The sequence below is a fragment of the Xenopus tropicalis genome, chromosome 3, assembly GCF_000004195.4.
Source record: "Xenopus tropicalis strain Nigerian chromosome 3, UCB_Xtro_10.0, whole genome shotgun sequence".
NCBI lineage: Eukaryota > Metazoa > Chordata > Amphibia > Anura > Pipidae > Xenopus > Xenopus tropicalis.
This window is the reverse complement of record NC_030679.2, coordinates 18,758,094-18,784,744: the sequence shown is the minus strand read 5'-3', so window position 1 is coordinate 18,784,744 and position 26,651 is coordinate 18,758,094. Positions and strand designations below refer to the sequence as shown.

General features: G+C 39.0%; 1 protein-coding gene across 1 annotated transcript in view; it reads right to left on the bottom strand.

Moving 5' to 3' along the window:
• ano2 (anoctamin 2, calcium activated chloride channel) overlaps nt 1–26,651 on the bottom strand; it is a 155,589-nt gene that overhangs the window by 69,268 nt on the left and 59,670 nt on the right. The window contains exons 14-15 of the mRNA XM_018092811.2: nt 18,977–18,988; nt 18,685–18,759 (exon numbers count right to left, since the gene is read on the bottom strand). Coding sequence (XP_017948300.2) covers nt 18,685–18,759; nt 18,977–18,988 — 87 coding nt within the window. The remainder of the gene's footprint in view (nt 1–18,684; nt 18,760–18,976; nt 18,989–26,651) is intronic.

Sequence of the window (26,651 nt, the reverse complement as noted above, 5' to 3'; positions counted from 1 at the left end):
GGCAGCCTCTGCAACAGGGTGGTACAGGTATAGGACCTGTTATCCAGAATGCTCGGGATCTGGGGCTTTCCATATAAGGGATCTTTCCGGAATTTGGATCTCCATTCCTTATGTCTACTAAAAAATAATTTACACATCATTTAAACCCAATAGGATTGTTTTGCTTCCAATAAGGATTCATTATATCTTAGTGGGGATCAAGTACAAGGTACCATTTTATTATTACAGAGAAAAGGGGTTCATTTTTAAAAATTATAATTATTTGCTTATAATGGAGTCTATGGGAGATAGCCTTTCCTTAATTGGGAGCTTTCTGGATAACGGGTTTCCGGATAAGGAATCCTATACTTGTATATGTATTTACAGTATATATACATAGTAGAGGACAAAATGGTGCACTCCCCTATCAGTGTCTAGACCTGAGTGCAAGAGCAGTTAACTTACAATAAATCAAAAGGAAGTGTCAGCACATGCAGGATTTTTAACAATATATAAAAAATATTTTTTATTGAAAAACCGAAAAAAGAAACAGAAAATCCTCAAAGTTTCGGTCACCCATTGGGACCTTCGTCTCTTTTTTGACTCCTGACGAAGGTCCCTATGGGGGACCGAAATGTTGGGGATTTAATGTTCCTTTTTTTGGTTTTTCAATAAAAATGTTTTTTTAATATATTGTTTATATATTGTTATAAACATAGTGAGCCCAAAATGAGCCCAGGCTTTGTATCCACCTTAATACATGTAGCTTAGTTGGTAGCACTTCTGGGGTCCTGAATTCAAATATAGCCAGGGCACTATTGCAAGGAGTTTGTATGTTCTCCCTGTGCGTATAACAGTCAGCATTTCAGTATTTTTGAGCTTTATTCACTAGGGGTTCCACTATCATAACTACATCTCTATATCCATTCTTTATTATTATTATTAACATTTATTTATAAAGCGCCAACATATTCCGCAGCGCTGTACAATAAGTGGGTTTCATACATTGGACATACAGAGTAACATATAAAGCAATCAATAACCGATACAAGAGGTGAAGAGGGCCCTGCCCAAAAGAGCTTACAATCTACAAGGAGAAAGGGTTGAGACACATAGTTTATACAAACACCATGGATTAAACTTTGGGATGCACAGCATTTGGCATATCTGTTTTCTTCCTTTAATATTTAATCCTTTGTGGCCTTTTTACAGGTTACTTTCCAGCTGTTCCTTTTGGAATGTAATGTATGTATTTCAGCAGAACAAAGAGTATGGTAGGTCAGAAGAGATGCAAACATATAAACATTAAAAGCCTCTGCAGAAAATCCAATCCAGATTTTACTAACATCTAAAGCAGAACTAAGGGTTTCCTACCCTTAAACTGCATACATTTACATACTGTAGTTATTTAGCATTAAAAAAAGTCAACAGGATACAGAGACCACACAACATTTAATTTTTGGCTGGGGAGCTTAACCAATTTATACTGCCAGTGAAACCACAAAAATCCCCATTTTTTGGGTGGGACTCTCCCTCCTCCTTAAAATTATGTGCTTGATTGAGAAGGTGATCTGAATAGGCTTTTGATTGATAAGCTGATGTTAATCCATCTAATGTAAGTGCAATACGTGTAATGTAATAAATGTTCTGTTGAGATTATATGCTATGCCCTCTTTTTCTTTTATATCATTACAGATTGATATAGTGTGACCTACTATCAGGGGAGGCAGCACCCAACTGCAAATGCCCTGGTTACAATGGAATTGCCATATGGATAATCGCTAAGCTCTTTGATTTTGAGCAGACTTTTATATTTAACAACTTTATGACACTTAGGGGCACATTTACTAATCCACGAATCCGAATCACGAATGGGAAAAAATCGTATTGGAAACAAAAGTTTCGGAAGATCGCAAATATCACGAAAATGCTTACGAAAAAATCGTATTAGTCACGATAATATCGTATTGGCGATCCGAAAGTCACGAAATTTTCGTACCGAACAATTGCAAACAGCGGTAAAACCTTTCCGATTTTTTCGTGCAAACGTCTGAAAAAGTCGTGCGCTGTACGAAAAAGCCGTGCGCCGTACGAAAAAGTCGTGCGGACGCCCGAAAAAATCAGCAAAAATACGCTCGGAGCGTTCACATGAACGCTCGAGCGTTCGTGCCTTTGTAAATGTGCCCCTTATAGTGCCCCTTTATTTGCATAGTTTCCTAGCTCTTGTCTTGCAAGAACTCAACCAAGCCCCTCTTAAAGGTATTAATAAAATCTGCCATCATAACATCACGCTGCATGTCTAATTTATTTGTAAAGAGTATTCAAGTCCCCTAGCAAGCACCGTTTTTCCAGTGACAACCCCCAGTTGCACATCTCTGTACTCTCTCCAGCTCTCTGCATACTCAAAATAAAGCCTTACTGGGCATCAGTTGCATAAATAATAATATGAAAGTTTGCAAGACTGAACTTTATTTGTTTTAGTGGCCACTAAGTGACTTTGCCTAGAGTCACATAGCTTGTTGTCCGCAAAAAAACCCAACTCCTTCTCAAATAAAGAAGAAGGAAAGGTAAAAACTAAAAAAAGCTTTATCAGAAAGGTCTACGTAAATACAGCCATAAGCACTCACAGAAACGCTGCACTGAGTCCTCTATCAAAAGAAACACAGGATTTCTTGTCTCCTTTTTTGTAAATATGTTCTTAGTGTATCTGACTTCCTCTCTCAGAAAAATCCTTCATTCCCAGGGCCAGAGTTTGCGCAGTTCACTCTTCTCTCCCCTCACTTGCACCCCACCTCCCATAAGAATTCATAAAACTCCCTCCTCCCTCCCTTAGGAATGTGTGATCTAAGCTATAATGGCTAGAGCTGCAAGCAGGAAGCTACTTAAAATGGCAGCTGCAATCTTAAACAAACAGAGAAAACTTCTACGGCTCTTTACTCAGGTAAGGTAAAGCTTTCTGCAAAATAAATATATTGTTCTAAGTGGCACTAATGTGGCAAATCTACTGGCAGTAAAATGCCAAAAAGACTTTCCTTCTCCTTTATGGAGGGCCAACACACAACATTTAATATAAACTAGCATGAATGTTTTTTTGTTGTCAGAGTGGAATAATTTTTTTTTTTTTTCCAATCCAATTTTTCAAAATTAAAATCTACAAAGTTAAAAACAGCAGCCAAGATACATTGATCCTGCAGGGTACCTTTAAAGTATTCATAAAGCATCATTATTCAAGAAAAATTGTATTCCTGGGACCCAGTCATGATCTTATGAAAAGCTATATAAATGAGCTTTTAGTGCAATTACAATCCTGTATAATAATAGTAAGTTACATCATATCTTTGAGCTAATGGTTAAAATTGACATACCAATTAAATAAGATCAAACCCCTGTCACGTTTTCACAATATCTGACTAAACAGAATGGATTTCAGCCAGCTGGCAAAGGCGTTTCACAATTTGTACATATCAAGTTGCAGTCCTGCTTCAAAATGTACTGTAAGTATAATGTTTTTTTAATTTTTTTTTTACTTTAAAAAAAAAAAAAACCCAATCCGCACATAAATTAACATATAGATAAGTGACAAGTAACGATAGCTAGAGCTCATATTCCCACTTGGGTGGCCAATGTAAATGAAATGTGAACTCGTTGGGTAAATTGTAATTTTTTCCAACAATTTCCCATAAAAAAAAAGTGGATAGTGATGGGCGAAATAATTCCGCAGGCATGGATTTGCGGTTAACTTCCGTGTTAACTTCCCGGATTTTCTTGTGAAATGGGTGACAATATTCGCCACAAAAAAAATTGCTGTGTGTCAAAAAATTGCTGCCCGCATCAAAAATTTACACTCACGTCAAAAAAAACAATTTGTGTGGGTAATTTTTTTTTACGCATTTGACCATTGGAGGATTTTTTTGGTGAAATGGGTAACAAAATTTGCCCTGCATCAAAAAAATTGACGCCCGCATAAAAAACAATTCTTGCGCGTGTAAACAAAAATGACGTGCAAAAAAAAATGTACGCACTTCACCATTGGCGGATTTTTTTGCAAAATGGGCAAACAGTTTTGCCTACATCAAAAAATTGTTGCTCACGTCAAAAACTTGCTTGTGTCAAAAAACACTGTTTCCCGCTTAAAAACAATGGTTGCACCTGTAAAAAAATTACATGTGTTTAGTGATGAGCGAATCTATCCTGTTTCGCTTCGCCTGGAAAATTCCTGAATCTCTCAAAAGATTTGCGAAACGGTGAAAAATTTGCGAAACCGCAAAAATGTTGTATGTTAAAAAAATTTAAGCACACGGCTATTCTTTTGTCGCGGCTATTCTTTTGTCGCGGCTATTCTTTTGTCCCAGCTATTCTTTTGACGCAAGCAACTATTCTTTTTTGACGCGCGACTAATATTTTGATGCGGGCGACAATTTTTGTATGCGCAGCAAATTTTTCTGCCGCGAATCCATGCCTGGCGAAACATTTCGCCCATCACTACATGTGTTAAAAAAAAATTGTGTGTGTCAGTTTTTCTGATGCACAACATTCTTTTCTTTTAAAACTTCTGGAAATTTTTTGGCGAAGCGAAATGGGACAAATTTGGTCATCACTAAAAGTGAATACTAAATGCCCCTTTAAATAGATGTAATGGGTCATTTATAGGACTGATCATTGGTTAAATGGTTACAGAAAATCAGACAGTCAAATTCATCATTTTCAGCCTGGTTCCGGGCAACACGATCGCAGCACAAGTGTACAGAAGCATAACATATGAGCTGACTGACTAACTGACTTTGATATTTCGCTCATCTTTGTGGGATAGACCAACAGCAACAAAGTTATCGTTAGTAGATTTTTTTTTTTTTTTTTTTTAAAGTGGAGCAAAAAAATTAACAAATTCATAAAAATATGAGGAATAAAATACTAAAATCATTTCAATATCATTCTTGTTGCTGTAAAGAGAAAGGCGATAACATTTTTGTCTACAACAGTGTTGAACATCTGTTAGGTGATAAAATTCAGAGAAAGGTACTGTACATCACACTTAATCTAAAAAAAAAAAAAAGTTATCATTTTTTTTTAAAGGTATCCCCCAAACTGTGTCTGGCTTCCAAACAAAAGCATGTGTGAGGCTTCTCAGCTCGGGATGTCAAGGAGTCCAAAAAAACCCCAGCGTTCAGAGATGAACACTAATAAAGTTTTATTGGAGCACAACTAATGATGGGAATATTAACAACAGAGAAACCATATGGAGTGTTTAAGGCAAGACAACTACAAGCAGAGATAATAGCGGAGATGTTCATCTCTTCGGGTGTTTCTATTCAATCTATGCAAACTGCAAAAATAAATAAATAAAATAAAACAACTGCACAATTGACAGTGCTGCGGCTTTTTTATGAGGGTGTTATTACAAAGAATTGAGGCCTTACGGATAAGAACAGGAATGGTAATGAAATGTCAGTGTTTGTTAGACTTTCTCAGTTCAAACCTCCAAGCCAACCTTTGGTCAGAGCTCCCTAGTTCATAAGGTCAAAGATATAGGAATATATTGGTTTATCAGACATAGTTCCAAGAATATCTAATAGCAAATACAGGTCCTTTTCAAAAAATTAGCATATTGTGATAAAGTTCATTATTTTCTGTAATGTACTGATAAACATTAGACTTTCATATATTTTAGATTCATTACACACAACTGAAGTAGTTCAAGCCTTTTCTTGTTTTAATATTGATGATTGTGGCATACAGCTCATGAAAACCCAAAATTCCTATCTCAAAAAATTAGCATATTTCATCCGCCCAATAAAAAAAAAGTGTTTTTAATACAAAAAAAGTCAACCTTCAAATAATTATGTTCAGTTATGCACTCAATACTTGGTCGGGAATCCTTTTGCAGAAATGACTGCTTCAATGTGGCGTGGCATGGAGGCAATCAGCCTGTGGCACTGCTCAGGTGTTATGGAGGCCCAGGATGCTTCAATAGCGGCCTTAAGCTCATCCACAGTGTTGGGTCTTGTGTCTCTCAACTTTCTCTTCACAATATCCCACAGATTCTCTATGGGGTTCAGGTCAGGAGAGTTAGCAGGCCAATTGAGCACAGTAATACCATGGGCAGTAAACCATTTACCAGTGGTTTTGGCACTGTGAGCAGGTGCCAGGTCGTGCTGAAAAATGAAATCTTCATCTCCATAAAGCTTTTCAGCAGATGGAAGCATGAAGTGCTCCAAAATCTCCTGATAGCTAGCTGCATTGACCCTGCCCTTGATAAAACACAGTGGACCAACACCAGCAGCTGACATGGCGCCCCAGACCATCACTGACTGTGGGTACTTGACACTGGACTTCAGGCATTTTGGCATTTCCCTCTCCCCAGTCTTCCTCCAGACTCTGGCACCTTGATTTCCGAATGACATACTTTGGACCACTGAGCAACAGTCCAGTGCTGCTTCTCTGTAGCCCAGGTCAGGCGCTTCTGCCGCTGTTTCTGGTTCAAAAGTGGCTTGACCTGGGGAATGCAGCACCTGTAGCCCATTTCCTGCACACGCCTGTACACGGTGGCTCTGGATGTTTCTACTCCAGACTCAGTCCACTGCTTCCGCAGGTCCCCCAAGGTCATGAATCGGTCCTTCTCCACAATCTTCCTCAGGGCCCAGTCACCTCTTCTCGTTGTGCAGCATTTTCTGCCACACTTTTTCCTTCCCACAGACTTCCCACTGAGGTGCCTTGATACAGCACTCTGGGAACAGCCTATTTGTTCAGAAATTTCTTTCTGTGTCTTACCCTCTTGCTTGAGGGTGTCAATGATGGCCTTCTGGACAGCAGTCAGGTCGGCAGTCTTACCCATGATTGCGGTTTTGAGTAATGAACCAGGCTGGGAGTTTTTAAAAGCCTCAGGAATCTTTTGCAGGTTTTTAGAGTTAATTAGTTGATTCAGATGATTAGGTTAATAGCTCATTTAGAGAACCTTTTCATGATATGCTAATTTTTTGAGATAGGAATTTTGGGTTTTCATGAGCTGTATGCCACAATCATCAATATTAAAACAAGAAAAGGCTTGAACTACTTCAGTTGTGTGTAATGAATCTAAAATATATGAAAGTCTAATGTTTATCAGTACATTACAGAAAATAATGAACTTTATCACAATATGCTAATTTTTTGAAAAGGACCTGTATGTTGTTTGACCTAAATATCATCATAACTGACCATCAGTCTCTGCCTTCTGGTCTAGTAAACCAAATAGGTAATATCTTCAAATCTATCCCTTAACAAGCCTAAATGCTGGGCCTGACTATACTGAGGGTATTATAGCATAAATGCTGGTAAAATGATGCTGGCTGTAAATGTTATTAAAGGAGAATGAAAGTCAAAATTTAAAAAGCATACTGCACAATAGTCCTCCTATTGTTTAGTAAAAACGCCACACTTTTGGCTCACCAAATCAAATATTTACTCAGTCACACTTACTTCACATTTTCTAGAACAGGCAGCCATCTCTAAAAAGGTATTCTCCCTTCCTTTCCCTCCTTGCTTCATACTGCATATGTGTTTCATTCCCTCCCCCCCCTCCCCTCTGGCAGATCCACTTCTGATTGGCTGGTGGGCATGTGTAGCTCAGAACAGGAGACTGGATCAAGTTACACACATGCTCAGAGAATAGGAAGGCTGCCGCTGGCACCTACAGGAAGGGAAGAGAGATTTCAGTGATGTCACTGTAGGCTTCACACTGCTGTAGGCTGCCAGCACCATATCTCAGAGAAGCAAGCAGGGATCTGGTAAATTAGATGTGCAGTAAGTACTTGAAAAGGATGCCTTTAGACTTACTTTTAATTTATATTAACCTTTCATTGTCCTTTAATAATTGGAAAGATAAATATATAGTTAGTATAGGAAGTATTTTTTCCAGAAATGTTTGTGACCCTACCTGAAACACAGGGTTTACCAGAATAAATGTGAATCCAGGCACTCACACTCCAGCCCTACAGTTTGAGGAGGTAATCCACACACCAAAAAATATATGGCAGGCACTTGCAAATGCTATAAGCAGCTGTTAAATGAGTCCTTTATGGCAAAAACATATAGGAGCACATTCAGTACGACAGGTCCGATTACAAAAAAATCGTATTTTTTCTAAAGTTTACTTAACTTTTGCGTATTTTCTGCTATATTTTCATTAATTTGCACAACTTTTCCATACTTTGAGCGACAAAATCGTATTTGCTGCAATGAGTACGAAAGTTTTGGATTCATTCAAGCTTCGGTATCATGACTTTCCTTGGGCCGGGTTGGAGCTGCAGAGTGCCATTGAGCCCTATGGGAGACTTTCCTTGGGCCGGGTTGGAGCTGCAGAGTGCCATTGAGCCCTATGGGAGGTTTTCCTTTGGCCGGGTTGGAGCTGCAGAGTGCCATTGAGCCCTATGGGAGGCTTTCCTTGGGCCGGGTTGGAGCTGCAGAGTGCCATTGAGCCCTATGGGAGACATTCCTTGGGCCGGGTTGGAGCTGCAGAGTGCCATTGAGCCCTATGGGAGGCTTTCCTTGGGCCGGGTTGGAGCTGCAGAGTGCCATTGAGCCCTATGGGAGACTTTCCTTGGGCCGGGTTGGAGCTGCAGAGTGCCATTGAGCCCTATGGGAGACTTTCCTTGGGCCAGGTTGGAGCTGCAGAGTGCCATTGAGCCCTATGGGAGACATTCCTTGGGCCGGGTTGGAGCTGCAGAGTGCCATTGAGCCCTATGGGAGACATTCCTTGGGCCGGGTTGGAGCTGCAGAGTGCCATTGAGCCCTATGGGAGGCATTCCTTGGGCCGGGTTGGAGCTGCAGAGTGCCATTGAGCCCTATGGGAGACTTTTCTTGGGCCAGGTTGGAGCTGCAGAGTGCCATTGAGCCCTATGGGAGACTTTCCTTGGGCCAGGTTGGAGCTGCAGAGTGCCATTGGGTCCTATGGGAGGCTTCCAAAATCATGCACTGAAGGTTCAAAGTCAGAAAGTTTTTCCCGCCATTTACGATCGTTCGAATACGAAAATTTTGTGACTATCGGAACGCCATTCACAAAAAATTGTTCCAATACGAAAATTTGGGAACTTTCGGATCGTAAGTGCGAAATCTTCGTATTCAAATGAACAGAATTTTCATGACTTTTGCAATTATCAGATTTCGTGATTCGGATTCGTACTTTAATGAATGTGCCCCATAATGTACAAAAATATCCTTACACCTTTCAAGCTATAGTGCACTTAATCATAGGCTTCATCTAAAGGTTAAAGACTTAAAGCACCAATCACAGAAGAACACTAACAATTGTTAACCAATGAAAAAAAGGTTAGGAGGGGAAATTTTTAAAAATGTTAAACCCCCCTTGTCACTCCTCCAAGCCCCTTCATGGGGGCAGTCCTAAAGCTTAGGTTGGGAACCTACTGCCTTCTTGTTGGTAGATAAGTTTTCCAGTAATCCTTGTGTTGATAGAATAAGGATTTGGCATCTTTAGAGAATTAGCTATTTAGTAGAGGTGGTTTAAAACAAAATGGGACCCTAGACATGGCAGTGATTTGGGGTTCCACTGTCCCACAGCCAAAGTAGTTTCTTTCCCAGAAACACAGACAGAGAGGTTAATTTTAGAGGGTGGCATTAGGGCAAGATCTCTGTTGTACAAATTGTGGCCCTTGTCATTGTTGAAATGTTCTAAAGGGTTTTAGGGGTAGGAGTAGCTTGCTACCAATTTGTTTCAGTGGAAAGAGGGTGTTGTTATGAATTATGTGGATTAATACTCTATTCTGCCTTAGGTACACCGCCTCTTCCATGTAATTTCTTACACTAGACATGTAGTATAACGTATACGCCTTCTGAATAGGAAAATAACCCCCATCTCAGCTCTGGCACTGGATACTGCAGTGAGGGTAGGCCACACAAGCTCTATCCCTAGGTATGGGTCCTTAGATATCTATATGTCCCCAGTTCTAAATAGCAAAATAATGTCTGTTCCAATAGTGTTCTTGATATTTTGCTTTAGTTAAAATGTATTCTTGTTAATGAAAATTTGCTCCACTGATAAAATGTAGAACCGCTACATTCTCTATTGAAATTAAGGTCCTGTAGTCCTTCTACTGACTCCTTGTTTCTTATGCTACAAACTTTTGGCTGCAGTTAATTATTTCATCTTGTACTTATGTTTTATTACATTTCTGCATATCTGAGACAAACTGAAAGCTTGTTAAATCTCGGGAGGGGAAGAAGGGAATTTCAAATGAGGTTAAACGAGAACGAGTGCACTGCTTTACTATGATGTCCTGAAAACAAATTTCCGCTGCACTGTATCAAGGAGCTTTAACTCTTATGTCCAGCATTGTGTGTGCAATGTGGGCACAACAATAAAAATCCAAGTATCTGCACATAAGATCTCTGCATTATTAATATTATATCTGAAATCAACCCCTACTCCAAAAATAATAACTCATACCCCTGAACGTGGAGACTGTAACATGTCCAAGCACCAGGGTGACTCATTGCACAGTGTCCAGAGCGCCTAGAAAAATATGTGTTTCATATATTCATTAAAGTACTTAAGCGGTTTAATTTTAAATCAAATCATACTTGCATGCCATTGCAATAATTTTCTATCGTCAACAGGGGCATAATAAGCATTTGTACTTGGCCTTGTGGAACTGAAACATAAAAAAATGTGATTATTTAATTTTAGAACAGTGGGTGGGAAAGTGAGATTCTTTTTTTTTACTTTGCAGGGGTCTCAAAAACCTAAGGTAACTGAAGAGAAAATGTCCATTTATGTTGAGGAAACTGTTTAGCTGGACATTTTTATTACATAGCTTGGCTCCCCAACCTCTTCCAGCACATATAGGGGTTTCAATAGTGTGTCCCCCATTCCTGAATTTATTCATTATCTATTACCTGCCATTGACCAGCATGTGGAAGAGAAGAAAGACAAAGTCAAGGCACCCTACAGATTTTTTTAAGTTTCTGGGTACTTTTTTAAAACCATGTGCTCACCAATGGAAGGTAGAGAGATTTTCAAAAGGCCTACAGTATGCTTACATAAGGATTTGGAAGACCCTTAGGTCTATGAACAATGGATGTTTTGACCTAAGTGGTGATCCCTGGGTCAGCGACCAGCAAATACAGCACATTGTTCTAAGGGCTTGTAGTTAAAATGTGAACAGATGATCACTCATATACTAGGAATCCATTTCCCAAAATAGTTTGCATGTCTGTTTACCTATGATGGATAAGCCTAAAAATGCAATTTTGGATAATTACTTGGAAAAACAAAGGAACTGAATGAGCAGTAGTTATGTGCACAATACTACAAGACGCCATTAAATGTAATAATCGGCCTTTTACGCAAAAGGTTAGAAATAATTTAAATCTCTTTACAATGTTTCCTAAGAAATTAACCTTTCCAAGATAAAGTACATGAGAATGAAAGGATGGAAAGAACTCATTTATAAATACAAGGAAAATATCATTATGGACTGGAACTCCAGTAGCCAGCCTGCCGCCTTATATCTGTTCAATAACATTTCCCAGCCAGCTAATGAGTGGCTAAGAATTCTTTGTCTTCTAGTGGAAATAACTCAGCTTTCCACAGGGAAGAACTTTCCAGACTTTTTGATTCACCCCAACGCCTTTTTGGCCCACCTCTATATAACTGCTTTGCCTGGTGGACAAGATTCTAAAATGTATCCTTTCAAATGACATCTAAACTGAATTTTAATTTTAAAGCATATAAGTAAATTCCTACAGAAAAAAAGATCATTCTATTTCTAAAGGCAAAAGCAATTTGTTAACTTGGAATGGAAGGTTTTTTCCCGTTTTAATGCAAAGCTTTCATAGTTAAGGTTAATCATTGTTGCAAGTACCCAGTATATCTGATAATGGGCCTCAGACCAATTTGACCTTGGAAAACTGGGAATTTATAGCACTCTTCTAAATCTACTTAAACACAGCGGCCAGAGGCAGATCGCTCTGACATGTGAACCTGGATGCCAAGGTTAGTCTGTAAAAACATTACCCTGAGAATAAAGCTATTGATTTTTTCCATTGAAGATAAGCATTGTTTTTGTCAACTGAGCAAGGAAAATATTTGACTATATACATGTGTAACCCCTATTTGGGTGTGAAAACAGGAAATACCAGCTATATGGGCTTTAGAGCATGGGGTACATAGTGCTCTAACAAACAGACGGGGCTTTCGCTACGTGGAAAGATCAAGGGATTGTAGTGCAACTACCACTCACTTAGGCTGTGTGCAAAGTAAAGAATCAATGCCAGAAGGTTCTTTGGCAATAACACAAAACTGAACTTTTTTATTTGTCCAAGACAAATAATCCACAGGGTTATGCAATAATTACAAGACGGATTAGGCAGGTAAAGGCACAAAAAGGTAGAAAGGATGGTGTCCACTATTTTATCCCACTTCAGCAGAGTGTGGGCAGGGTAAAGACAGCTAAACAGCACGGCACCAATGTGGAGAGTAGTCTGGATAAGTATCTTGTGTCCTTAGGATGTGTACCTTAGTGGTCACAGATCCCAAACAGCCAACAGTGATTCAGGGATAAGAACTGACCTGACAACTGTGTCTTAACTACAGCCCTACACTAAGCCAACAGTGCCTGTAGAGGAGAATACTATCAGCTTAATCTCTCCAGGTTGGAGCCAGAAACTGCTCTTTCTAACTAGTACTAGTTAGTTAAGTGCTATGTTATTCTGCTCTTGTTAATCCTAAATTACGGGGTCCCTGTTTCCCGACTTCACTAGAGTCAGATGGTTCTCTAGGGTATAATGGCTTACTGAGTCCCTGATCCCAGGCTCAGTGGAATTTCCACCTGACCAAACAGATGCAGCCAAAGAGAAGGATCCATCCCTTTGCTAAACACTATATTAGAGTGCAAACGGAGTGGTCTACCTATGACCCAATAAGGCACAAAATGCTAATATCAAACTAGATACATGGGTCTTTGCTCAGTAGAAAGGGAAAGAAGGAAACGGTAGGGTGTAAAGCCATAGGGGCATATTAACCCTATGCGCCCCTACACATACATATATTTATAAGCTTGTCAATGCAACTGCACTGTTTAACAAAATCCAAGATGGGGCTCCTGTGTCAACTTCGAAGTCCTGGGTCATTACTACTATAGAGATGCTGAACATTTTGGTTTCTTCAATAAGTTTAGTATAAAAAATACGGCATTTCTGCCAATATTAATTTTAAGGGGTTAGTTTTCCATTAAGTGTATACATGTATTGAGGGGTTCATTAGTCATGTGTATGGTGGTAAGGGGGGGGGGGGAATTTTTGCTGTGGGACCTAGATAGGATACAGCCCTGTGTTGCTCAGAGACCTGCAGCTATGCACAATGCCTCGTGCAGTGGCCAAAGTGCAAAAAATGGCCGAATACCCTCTCTTATGTTTTCTCATAGTTTGGACAGGCACATATCATGAAAATATTTTTTTGTATCCCACTGGATCTAACTGCAATACTGCTTGAAATTTGAGGTCCTTAATTGTGGCCCTTTTAAAAGTTGTACATATTTTTCTATAAGCTTTATTTTTTTTATTGCTGAAAATAGGCAAGAGTAAACCACACATGTGAATAATAAATATCTTAGACCATATGTTCCCAAATTGTGGGACTGTGAGGAGTAGGTCATTTAGGGTGAGATTTGGGGTGAGAGTTTGTTTCGTATCCTTGATGCTCTAAAAGCTATAGCAACAGTCTATAATATTTTTTAAAAGCTCATAGGAGTATGATTAAATGATGGACCAAAAAAGTGAGTTAATGCCTCCAGAGCAATATTCTATTTAAGTGGGTACATTTTTCTGACGTACAGCAACCCCTGGGCTGGGGGCAGCTTTGGGCTGACTTTTGGGCAGAAAGATTAGTGCCGGAAACTATTTGTAGTAATACTGACTATAAGAGATGAGAGAAACTGGCCTATTTTGCTTTCCCTAAATAAATTAGCAAAGTGGCAAAACTTCAAGAAATGCATTGCAGTTGATGGATGTTTTTTTTCCCAGTGAAACAAAACACATGGAGAAAGGAACATTGCCTAAGAAGGAATGTTGCCCTAGTGGTCTGATAACTACTTACATGTCAATTATCTAGTCACCAGTTGGTAAGTCAATGAGGGGCATTTAATATGCCTGACTGCCCTGTGCACCCCACCGAGGTGCAAAGGGCATTGTTAGTGCCAAGTAGGACCCCCTTGTGGTCTGCACTTGTCTACTCTCCCTAAATTATGTCACTGAATGAGGTGCAAGGTAGGGGGGAAGCCTAGGTGCCTTGTCTCTCATGAATACAGTGCTGTAATTATGGGGCGGGTCTGCAGGTCTCCGTGCTCTACCCATGTGACCCGCGGCAATTCCCTAAAGCAGGAAGGCAGCAGGCAAGGTTGTGTCCTTTTTTTGCCTTCCTGTAAATGACCCCTTAATGTGTTATGCATGAATGGCACACTTTTTTTTTCAACATGACTTATGTTGTATTTTTGTTACACCCCTTTCCTTTCATAGTAACATAAGCTGTGTTTTTATTATTATTAGCCTTCCCTGAATAGTAACGTCCTTAGTATAACATGAAGCAATGTTTTACATGTCTATATTCTGGTAAACAAGCACAATAAAGAAAATTCACTCATTGCAATAAAAAAAAACCCTCAGAGACGTCCAGAGCCGAGTGTGAATTGATTTCACAGTCTCCAGAGTTTTCTTAAACAAATGTAAATCGAAAGATGTTAATAAATATAAAGTAAATGCGCTGTGAATCTGTTGCTAGGTTATGGCAAGTAATTTTACATTTGTGTCCAATGACATCAACAACAAACCAATCTGCCCTCGAGGAAATCTTGGCATTTTTTAAATATGACAGTCATGGAGGACTAGGGACAGCAGCTGCAACATTACAGCATTCATTTTATACCTCATTCCAGAAATTGACAAAAAAAAAAAAAGAAAGAAGGAATCGTACATGTTAGCTGAGACTTGGAAGAGCTAGAACTTGCTATAAAGAGGCTGGAAACAGTATTACACATTTAAATAATTGCATAATGAGTGTAGGAAAAGAAAACCAAGGTAAGTATTTAAGTAGCAGAAGGCATAATATTTCGTTAGCAGTTTTAAATTGATGTAAACTTTCAAAAATAGAGTTGCTTAAAGTATCAAGTAGTGATGGGCGAAATGTTTCGGCAGGCATGGATTCGCGGCGAATTTTTGCGTTTCGCCGAACGGATGAAAAAATTCGCCGCAGAAAAATTCGCCGCACGTCCAAAAATTGTCGCCGGCGTCAAAAAAGAATAGTCGCGGGCGTCAAAAGAATAGCCGTGCGACTAAATAATAGCCGTGCAACGAAATAATAGCCGCGCGACAAAACAATAGGCGTGCAACTAAATAACAGCCGCGAGCGACGGAATAATAGCCGCGGGCGGTGAAACAATAGCTGCGAGCGATGGAATAATAGCCGCGGGCGGCGAAACAATAGCCGCGCAACAAAATAATAGCCGCAGGTGACAATTTTTTTTGTCGCACAACATTTTTGCCGTTTCGCAAATTTTTCGCCGTTTCGTGGATCTTTTGAAAGATTCGCGAATTTTTCGGCGAAGCGAAACGGAACAGATTCGCTCATCACTAGTATCAAGTTGTTTACTGGTATAGTATGTTAATCTAAGGGCCTACAACTAAAACCTTGTAACTTCCCAGCCTCCACTTTCATAACCTTTATTGGCCTCCAAAACCTCTTCAGTCATGGTTGCTATAGCAGAGACATTGGGCTTGGGGGAGTTGGACAAAGACCACTATTGGTACCCAGGTGCAGTTTCGGTGGGTGTTTGGGAAAAAAACTTTAAGTCTCTTGGTGTGACATGCTTGCTTCAACCTTTGGTGATGTCCCCATTTCAACTTCCTACTATTTATCATTGAATGGGTGTGAGCTTGGTGCAGGCAAAGTAGTACTTGGAACGTGCCAGCTGGGTTAACCAAGCATTGCCTGACTACAACTCCCATGATAATCCAACATTTCATGAACTGTTATGGCAGTCTGGGAGCTCCCAGCTTTGGCTTCATTTCATCATTTGTGAAACCATGTGAAGCATTAGGACCACCCTTATTGTATTTCATTGTAGTGTAATATAAGTAATCCTAAAATCCTCAGGTTGATAGAATATTTCTTGAAGAGATTTCTTGCATTAACTTGGGTTGCCTATTTTGGAGGACTCGCGAGTGCAATTGGAATTATGTTGAAAGCAGCCCTCTTTCTCCAGGAGGCCCAATTAAAGCCAGAGAGAGCAATCCAACACGTTTTCTGTACATTGACACCTGCACTAAAAAACATGAGCATAGAAACCTGTGTTTCCCACTGAATACAGCAATGTTTGAGTTAAACAGTGATGTATTCATGATATGTGAGGCATCATTCAGTTGCACAGGTTAGGAAGCACGTGGTAGGTAGTAAGGAAAAGCATGAGAGGTGCTGAATGTAGCCAAGCACTATGGGGTGTGCTTTTAATCTCCTTTGTCCTCTTGCACTTGAATGCAAATTCTCTGTAAATGACTCTCTATAAGTGTTTCCTCACAAAATTTTCACAAAATAGCTGTGTGGGTTGGCATTAACATTTCTGCATACATGGAAAAGAACATGGCTAGAGCTAACAATGATTACAGAACAGAAAACAAATTCTTCAATCTGAAATGCTTAAAATCTTTTCACTGAGCACTGAGCAAGTATTAGTAAACTGATTCTTTCATTCCCAAACAAGAATTGTCTTTTACTGTTGAAGTCTATGTAGAATATATTAATCAAAGGAAGTCACGTCAGCTCCTATACAACTGGGTAGATGCATGGTCGAAAATAATGTTCCAGGCACATAGAAAGCTACTTTCATATGTTATGTTAAATGGAACATAACATATGCACATGTTAATTAGATATGTTACGTTTAATTAGAAAATAAATGTGCCTTATAAATAGAATAAAATCTCCCTAAAACATCATTAATCATAAGCTGGTAAAGTACAGATCAAAAGAGTTCCTACAAGCCAATGTATTTCATCAACTAGACCTGGAAAATGAATTGCTTAGAAAACTCAAGACCTCAAAAAACATTTGGCACAAAAGGTGATTGCAACATTGATCTTGTCAGGGGTGAGATAAATGTGTGTTTTACTCCAGATTGCTTTAGCTGATAAGATCCCCTTCAAAGCATTTTACAGCAGACGACTGGCATGATATTTATAAAAGGAACTTTGGCGGAAAGCCCAAAATTTGTGTAACAATTATTTACCTCTGCAGAGAAAATTCAAACTCTCAGGGGGTCTCTATTAAAATTCAAGATTTTTTCCAAGATTTCAGAAAATCATGACAAAAAGCATGACCTGAACTTGAATTTTCAAGATTTACCAATCAGTTTTTATATCAGTGTTGTGACAATTGATTGGGAGGTTTTTAAACAATTGAATTTATAAAAAATTCTTTAAGTTTTCTCAAGTTTTACAGCTAGTAATCAAAGAAACAAAATCGTAAAAAAGCCTCAGACTTCAACTTCATCCTTAAAGTTTTACACAGTTTTGACAACATATTCTTTGCCTGAATCCAGACTGAGACATTCCTGAGGCATTGTGGACAAAATCTCCATGACCCTTCAGAGCCTAATCTTTGTGTTTGTGTGTAATGTTCCTTGGCTCTGATGGTATAGAAATCTTATAATACCCCAGACTTTCTCTGTATCTCCCGTGGGTACACTCGCCCCAATTCTGAAAATGTCCCATTATGATGACATCATACTGTGAGCTTTGTAATAACTATATTATGTTACCAGATGTCTCTGGGTTACAAAGAATACACTAATATTTAATTTTGTAATAAACAAATTTTCATTAAAAAAAGTTTGTATTTCAGTTAATTTGGTATAGAAATATGCACTACTTATCTGGCTCTATCTAACAATATCAAGCAGATTTACATCTATTTTGAAATGAAATAATTACGTGCTATACTTATCTCTGTATTTCAGTGGTCTGTTATATTAGTTTACTTGTTTTAATTATACTGTCTGTGTTCCTTATAGCCTGTGTTTAGGACATGTATACAAGAACTTCTAGTAAAGAAGATCTTTCTCTTGTAGACCTAGGAGGGTCTAGTAGGCTGATTATGGTCCTTTGCTTCTTTTCTTGGGACTACATGGTTTAAATGCTTAGCCTTATGCCCCAAAGCTTAGAATCTATTAATTCACTATTAATAACTTTTTAATGAGCAGTATCTGAAAATTCTGGAAACAAATGTATAGATTCAATGTTGGAACTGAAACAAAGTAGTTGATTTTACTGAATTCTCTTTATTTTACCAGCATTTGAGGGTTGATCATTTCTAATATTGTTATTTGGTACAAAAGAAGTTCTTCATCCTTCCATGGGAAATAATATATTGGTGGAAAATAATATTTAAAAAGAAATATATCAGTCATAGCCAAGTAAGTATTGTAATGAGTTAAGGGGCCCCATTTATAAACTGCAGGGAAGGGAGCAAAGAACACAAAATAGGAAAACTCTGCCCCCCCACCCCAGTTTGCACTAAAGGCAAAGGTTTTTGTACCCCAGAATAGATCTGCATTTTTTCCATGGGTACACACCTGCATGTGTTTGGCAAAACTGTGGTTATGGGGAGCATGACTGATGGTTTTTAAAGGGTCCCTATAAAACAATATAACAAAAAAAACTTCTTACCCCATTCTTCCCATTGCCTTTGGATTTTTCTTTCATTAATAGCAATTTTGTTTCATATTCAGGTCTTGGATGCTCCTAGGCAAGAAAATAAAAACCAGGGATTTAATGTTAGAATTGGTAATTAAGTCGCCGGCAAACGTCAAACACCACCGATAGAGGACAAATACATCAAGGCACAGTTCAATATGTGTGACTTAACCATAGGACACAGTTAGACACAATCACTAGAGTTCAAGGGATCAAACACTTGAGGACACTCAAAGGGCTAACGAAAGGGAACGGCAAGTCAAACCTTTATACGCTCCTTGGTGCATATTTGATGGTAAAAAAAGGAAAGAAAACATATTATAAATATATGCAAAGGAAAAAAAAACAGATGCCAAAAGCTTTGTGCAGAAAAATAAAATTGTTTGTGGTAAAAGAAAATGAAAGAAAGAAATAAAATAAGGGAATAAGAAAAGGGAAAGAAAGAACACAGAAAGTCATATCAATTACACCAGTAGCCAGCAGTCTGAAAAAGTGACACAACTTTATTATGCATTTCATGAATCTGGAGCAAATTTAGTTCTTTAAATAACCAAGGAAAATATGTTATGGTCTACAGTAAATTTGGCATTTTCTTTTCATACAAAAAGAATACTTGTCTTGCACCAGATTGCCTTCTTACGGATGGCTCTGTATGTTATACATGAAACTCAATAACATAATAAAAAGATTTCAGAATGGCACCAACACATTTTCACAGTGCTTTACAGACATTATTCATCATTCACATCAGTCCCTGCCCCAGAGGAGCTTACAGTCTAAGTTCATTCACTATGGTCAATTTAGTTAGAAGCTAATTAACCTGTATCTTTTTGGAGTGTGGCATAGACTGCTGCCACAGACATACATATAAAAAGTCAAAAAAGTGAAAAAAAACCCCTCCTTTACCTTTTTTAACTTACTAGAAATATTAGATGCCCCCCAAAATAGTTTATATGTGAAATTGGGATTTGCACCCTACCTTTTGCTTGTAGACTATATAGATAATGAAGTGTAGCCAATTCATTAAAACACGAGTTGGAATCCTGAATGGGAAAAATTCAGATTGGATACGATAATTTCTGAAGATCGAAAATGCTTACGAAAAAATCGCATTAGTCACGATAATATCGTATTGGCGATCCGAAAGTCACTAAATTTTCCTACTGAACAATTGTAAACAGCAGCAGAACCTTTCCGAATTTTTCGCACAAGTGTACGAAAAAGTCACGCGGCGTATGAAAAAGTCGCGCAAGCACGAAAAAATCATCGAAAATACGCTCCGAGCTTTCGTGTCTTAATAAATCTCCCCCTTTGTCTGACATCAGCCAAATGTGAGGGGTCAATTATGCAGACTGCAGGCAGAAGTAAGTGTAATGTTAATAGTTGGGTAATATTCAGTTCAGCAAGCAGGTGGCACCAATCCTTACACCACAGAGAAGAGAGAAAGTAGTGTTATTAGGAGAGGAGGCAACCTTTATGGCTAGCTAAACACGCTAGTGCATTTCCACATGACAGTAGCACTGGAGGCTTTTCGAGAGAGTTAACACTGTGTGAGTGAGGATGTTAGAGGGTCCTGTTAATCTGCCTTGGTTGATTGGGTTCCTTTGAGAGAAATGTCTACCTCTTACAGTAAAGGCCTACCTACCGTATATACTCGAGTATAAGCCAAGTTTTTCAGCACAAAAAATGTGCTCAAAAAGTAAGCCTCGGCTTATACTCGAGTATACCTCCCCCTCCCCCCTACCTCCGCTGAATGTGCACAAGGGTCCGTGCGCCGCTGGATGCGCAGGCGGGTCTGTGTGCCGCTGGATGCGCAGGCGGGTCTGTGTGCCGCTGGATGCGCAGGCGGGTCTGTGCGCCGCCGAATGTGAGCAAATGTCTCTGTGCGCTGGAGCATACACACACGTGTGCGCGCTTGAAGACAGCATATGGCAATTCGTTTAATCGAGCGCCTGCCAGATGCTGGTACACTCTTACACCTTTCCTTGCACCTATCCTCAGAGCGCAAGTAAGTTTAAATATACAATACCTTCTGCAAATACCCTGTCTGACAGCGAGAGAGGATAGGAGAGGAAATGCCTGCTCAGAATGCAGGCCATACGCAAGCAGTCCATCTCTTGCATATTAGTTTGCCCATCTGTAGGTGTTGGTAACTTGGTAGTGTAAACAACTCTGCCAGTTTGTGAAAACCAAATGGTGTGTTTGTTTTGGGCCCCCAGTATTATAGGGTCCAATGGGTAAAATAGAAGTATTATTTAATCAACAAGGGCACACCGAGCCAGAGTAAGTGATTGGTACAATAACTTGTTTTTATTTACAAAAATTAAATTTGTATTAAGTCCAGCATCAAGAATTATTTTGCCCTTGTAACTACTATTGTAGTACTATGGTGGGACTTGTACAATTGGGTTCCAAGTACTTGATAATTAGTATGGCAGCTTCCTTAGCCTTCCTAAACTTGCTTTTGTCTGCTGCTGTAGCATTTTTCTTTCCCTAAAGTTATCTATTTATTTATCTGTTATTTATTTGATTATTGAAACTTAGCAGTAGCGGTTGTGTTTGCCACCCTAGGCTTATACTCGAGTCAATAAGTTTTTCCAGTTTTCTTAGGTAAAATTAGGTACCTCGGCTTATATTCGGATCGGCTTATACTCGAGTATATACGGTAATACTTTTTCTGTGATGGAGCCTGTGTCTATAATGGCTCCCTAATTTGCATGTCTAAATGACCTGCAAGTTTGGGATGGGCAGGGAGCGGAAAAGGGGAATGCTTACATGCCTGCCTCTCCCACCCTCATGAATACAGCACTACCAAATGCAGGTAGCACAATATTCATGTGGGGCGACAACAGGTCTCTCTGCTCCGAAATGGAGAACAGAGATCTGCAGCAATTCAGTTAGATAGGAAGGTTAGCAAAGTGTCACAAATAGTGGCTTGTGCCGTTTTCTAGCTTTGTACAATGGCTTCTGAGGTCCTAAATAAACCTTGTAGTGCGCACTTAGCACTTTAAAAAAGTAAAAATTTGGAGAATACAGACACAAAATTAAACTGTGCTACATTAGAGACTTTGCATCTAGGCTAAGATTTGTTCTGAAATACAATCAGTTTTTCCATGGAGTTTCAAACAAATACCTAGGTAAAAAGAATAGCTAAAGATTAAGCCATTAACCACTGGGACCAAACTTTTAACCCAACCCCCATGTGACTTGTTTATTTCTTCTAATCCTTATATATTTACTATACAAAAATCATTTGTGTATCAGATTCTGGATATAAGCTTTAGAGTTTCTGTTTGGTAGCTCTCCAAGGCAACAAGATAAACAAGAAAATGCCTTGGGAAGACAAATCCTCTAATGAACTGGAGGAAGAATTCAATTAATTAAGATAAGGTGCTAACAACAGTCTTAAGATTGTATCTGGTTTCCCACTACATGAACACAGGTTCATTATCACCATTGTTACCCATGACTATGCCTTTTTACATTATGATTATCTATATGATGTTATCATATACAAATGGAGCAAAGTGTGTGTTGAAAACACATGGAACATATTAAAGTATTCATTTCAATGGGAAATGGAGTGATACGAATGTATTTAAATGTAATGCTATGGTGAAACATGGTGAGCAATTAACCCCCATATGTAATGAAAGGCACTGCAAAGGGGTTGCAGATCTTTATCAAGACATTTATGGGTTGTGTAATAAAAGGCACTAAGGTTTTCCAAGGGCAGAAACCGATAGCAACCAATAAGCAGGCAGCATAGGGGCACGTTTGCAATCAATAAGATTTTGTTTTTAAATAGGTGATAGATAAATTCTACGTGCTGATTGTTTGCTATGGGCTACTGCTCCAGGGCAAACTTAGTGCCTTTCATTTTATAACCCCAAAAATGTCTTAACATAGATGGACCGCTCTGCATTATACACATTCACTAGAGGGTAGACTATCGATCATGTTGTTTATGTAGTGTGGGCACATTTACAGATAGTTCACCATTCACATTAGTCTCTGCCCCAGTGGAGTCCTTATCACATTCGCAAACAATGGCCACTTGAATTATGAGCCAATTAACCTGCCTGTATGTTTTTGGGGTGTGGGAAGAAACCAGAGTACCCAGAGGAAACTCATGCTACCACTGAGCTAACATAACTGGGTTGCACATAAACATACCTACATTATAACTCTAGGGTAAATAAATGTTAATTATAAAATTGGTTGTGTGTGGAAATCAGAAGATCACTTTAACCTTCCCAACTTTGTGGGGCAGTTACCCAGCATGCTAAAAGTCCATTTCAAGGATGAATGATTGTACAGGTAAAGCATACCACATTCTATGTTCCTTCCTAGATGGCATATGGGGGGGGCAAAGTCAGAGTAAATAATACCTAATGCCTCCTCAGGCATTTTATCAAAAGTGTCCCTCATTTTGCAGCTCCAAAAATGGTAACCTTTGATAATATGTTAATGTAATAGGCAGGATGTTTTAGCCCAGCAAGATTTTGGTAACCTATAAGGCACAGTATTTACACCCAGTCCTACGTTACCTGCTACATGTATGTATCCAAATAATTACGTGTCTAGAACCGGTCCTAATTACCAGGACTGGGCAGCCAGGATTTTAGACTCAGGAGTGAGCCTGAGGAGTGAGGCCCCAGGGCAAGAATATTTGTGGGCTCTATTTAACAGAAAATTGTGGCAGAATAGTTTATTGCTTTCACTTTAAGGGCTCAGTGGGCCTTCGTCAGTGTCTGTTGTGAAGTGTGTCTGAACTGCTTCATCTAGGCTTGTTCCGCCACTGTCTGGACAAGAGACATTGCAAGCTGCAGCCTCCTGATCCCTAGAGATGTGGGGAACGCTTCCCTTCTCTGTCTGCAAATGGAACTTTTTTTTGCCAAAAATCTCTTTCCTGTTATCCTCAGTGTTTGTTGACATTTCCTACCAAGCACTGAGTCACAATTACACAAGCCAGATTTGCAGCTATGTAAACTGTCCTGTGATTGGTACTGTCATAGGAAATGTTATGTTAAGATTATTTGTGGGTGTCCAAAACAGTGTTTTTTTTTGCATTTGCCATGGCTTGTTTTCCAGCTACAGGAGATAATTATTGTTCTGAAATACATGAGGGAATTGAGAAGTGACCTACAGCAATCAGATACTTGGTTTTGTTTGCTCCCAGACTAGTGATTCCTAGCAACCAATCAGCAGTTCATATTAACTGCTCTATTGCGTTCTGAATAATAAAGGTGTACACCTGATGATTTGATAGATGTTACTACACCTTGAGTTAATTCTTCATCTTTTACTACCTGTCAATTCCTCTCCACTGTACTGGGCCATAGAGCTCATTTATATTATAAGTAAAGTCCCCTAAAATTACTCTAAACAGCCCCAGCATAACATACTTTTATTTCTGCATGCAGATTTATTTTGTTTCTCTATTATAAGTGGCTGAACTGCAGTTCTTTTGCTGACTTCCTTCTCTAAAGTGAGCTCCACCCGCTTTTGCTCTGAGCCCTCCTTTAAAAAGGTGCCTTATGCCTGACTGATTTTAATTGGAGCAGAGGCTGTGAGGCTGTGAACATGTGTAGTAGACACCTCTTTGAGGTCATCATAGTCGGAGAGAGAAGATGTGTTTAGAAAGCAAAATGGGGCAGAGCTTCATGCTAGACACGAAAGTTAGTAAAAGAGTTGCAGGTGAATTGGCTTTAATAGAGAAACAAAATAAATCTGGATGTAGGAAGAAAGGTATATTATTCTGGCATTTTGGAGCAGGTATAGATCAGTGAGTACTGAGCTTTTCCCTGCATCTTGCTAGAAAATTAACCCCCATGACAGTAAATAATTATATAATGTGGGGATGAAATACAAGGTGCAAATTTTCATGGATGTAGTAACCCGTAGCTGCTGATTTAAACAGGTGACCTGTAAATGCTGTCTGCTGATTGGTTGCTACAAGTTACCAATAAAATATGTTGCACTTCTTATTATATTACCCCCCCATCAATATAGGAAATTTATAAGACATTCTCAAAATTTTCATTTTAGATCATATACTTTCATACATATAAAAAACGCGCATCTTTAAATTTACAGGCACAGAGCTACTTCAAGTAATGGGGAAAGAAAAATGCCAACATCCATAAATATTAATGCAGAAACTAAACCAAAATACAAGAGTTAATGGCAACTTCTTGCAGATGTATTCTATATAAAGTGGGAAAGCTGTAGAGTTTAAAGAAACAAAAGGCTTTATTTAGTTATGCTTTGGGCATGTTTACCCTAGGCCTCATCTGTACCATTCTCATGAAAGAACACTTCCGAAGCAAGGGGGAAGGGAGCACAATGCTCAAACCTAAAATGGATTTCAACCTACCCAAAGCAGGTAAAGGGACAAATAAATCTTTATTTACAAGCTGCTTACAGAGGTGCTTATAAGTCAAAGAACATAGAAGCTCCTTGGTATGTTAAATATCTTTGGTTTTTGCATCAGAACGACATCTCGAAACAAAAGGCACCCCAGGCCATGCTTGAGAAACAGATGTGTCAAACCTGCTTGTTTTACTTAGGAAACAGACATTGTGCGGGGGACTGACACAATCATACTTCCAGCTATGTTATGTTTGAAGGATGCCTCTCATACACATTCCCAATGTTCACTGCTCCTTTTTAAGAGAGACTAATCAAAAACGGGTCCAAATTGCAAATTAAAAAAGTAGACATATCTTAAATAAAAATGAAACTCTGAACAATTTAAAAATGTGCAATAAAAAACAAATGTCAAATATTGCAAACCCCATTTATCATTCAAAAGAAATGGAATGATCCAATGAGGGAAATAGGAGGCAATTTCAGTCATGTTGATGCCACATTTTGAGCAGGAGGAAGCATGATGGGCAATACTCTGGACATGGCTGTATTTGATCTAGCTCTTAAAGGCAGAGAAAGACATGTACCTATAATGCCCTTATACATTATTCTGGTGTCGATATAAATAGAAAATACAATAATAACATTGCTTATATTTCCCCTTTAATACAATGAATCTTGGCACATAATGTACTTATTTCCCAGCACTGAGACTATGTTCTCTAATGAAGCATCCCTTGTGGCACAAAATGCGTCAGCAAGTTATTATACAACATACCTGTGCCTCTGCCCCTTCTTTGTTGGGCTCAAATAAAATGTATTATTTACTCAACCTTGCAGCCTATATTATCCTTTTAATTTGAAATATGCACAGTTTGTCTAATTTTTATTACCCCCCCCTTTAAACATAACAGCATAACTCATATGCAGAATTCTGCATTCACTTATGTACAGTACCCTTATAGACATTGTGTATTAACATGATCAGAATAATACACAATAAAATTTTTAGCAATCAGTCCATTCATTATTCTAGTCAGGGGCGTAACTATAGATGCCCAGGCCACCCATTACCCACAACTGAAAGCAGGGGAGGTAAGAACAGGTTATTGCAGGATGTGTAGTGGGTTAGGGCATTGTTCTCTCAAGCTGAAGGCCTCCCTGTGACTGACTCCATAGTTATGCCACTGAATTTAGCTATAGTAGGTAGAGGACCACAAAAGTCTGTCTGATGATTAGTTGCTTCACTGGGGCAAATATTATGTTTTAACAAACATCATGTATAATCTGCTGCCACCACTATAAGTTCTGTTATTCTCTGCTGCTCAACAAAATAAAGAAATGTTAAACCAATCCACGGTCTGAGAAGACAGGAGTTCAGGTTTAGAGTGCAGGTCTGTTTACATGAGGGTAACAAAACTTGCAGCTGAAACTGTCAGGAGAAAAGAAGGGCAATAATGGTAATCCCGCTGTTGTGATTGTCTAGGCTGAACAAACAATTCAGTGGAATGTGACCATGCAACTATATGGGCACTCACATGGTATCTTTCCATTCAGCCCATAGTTGG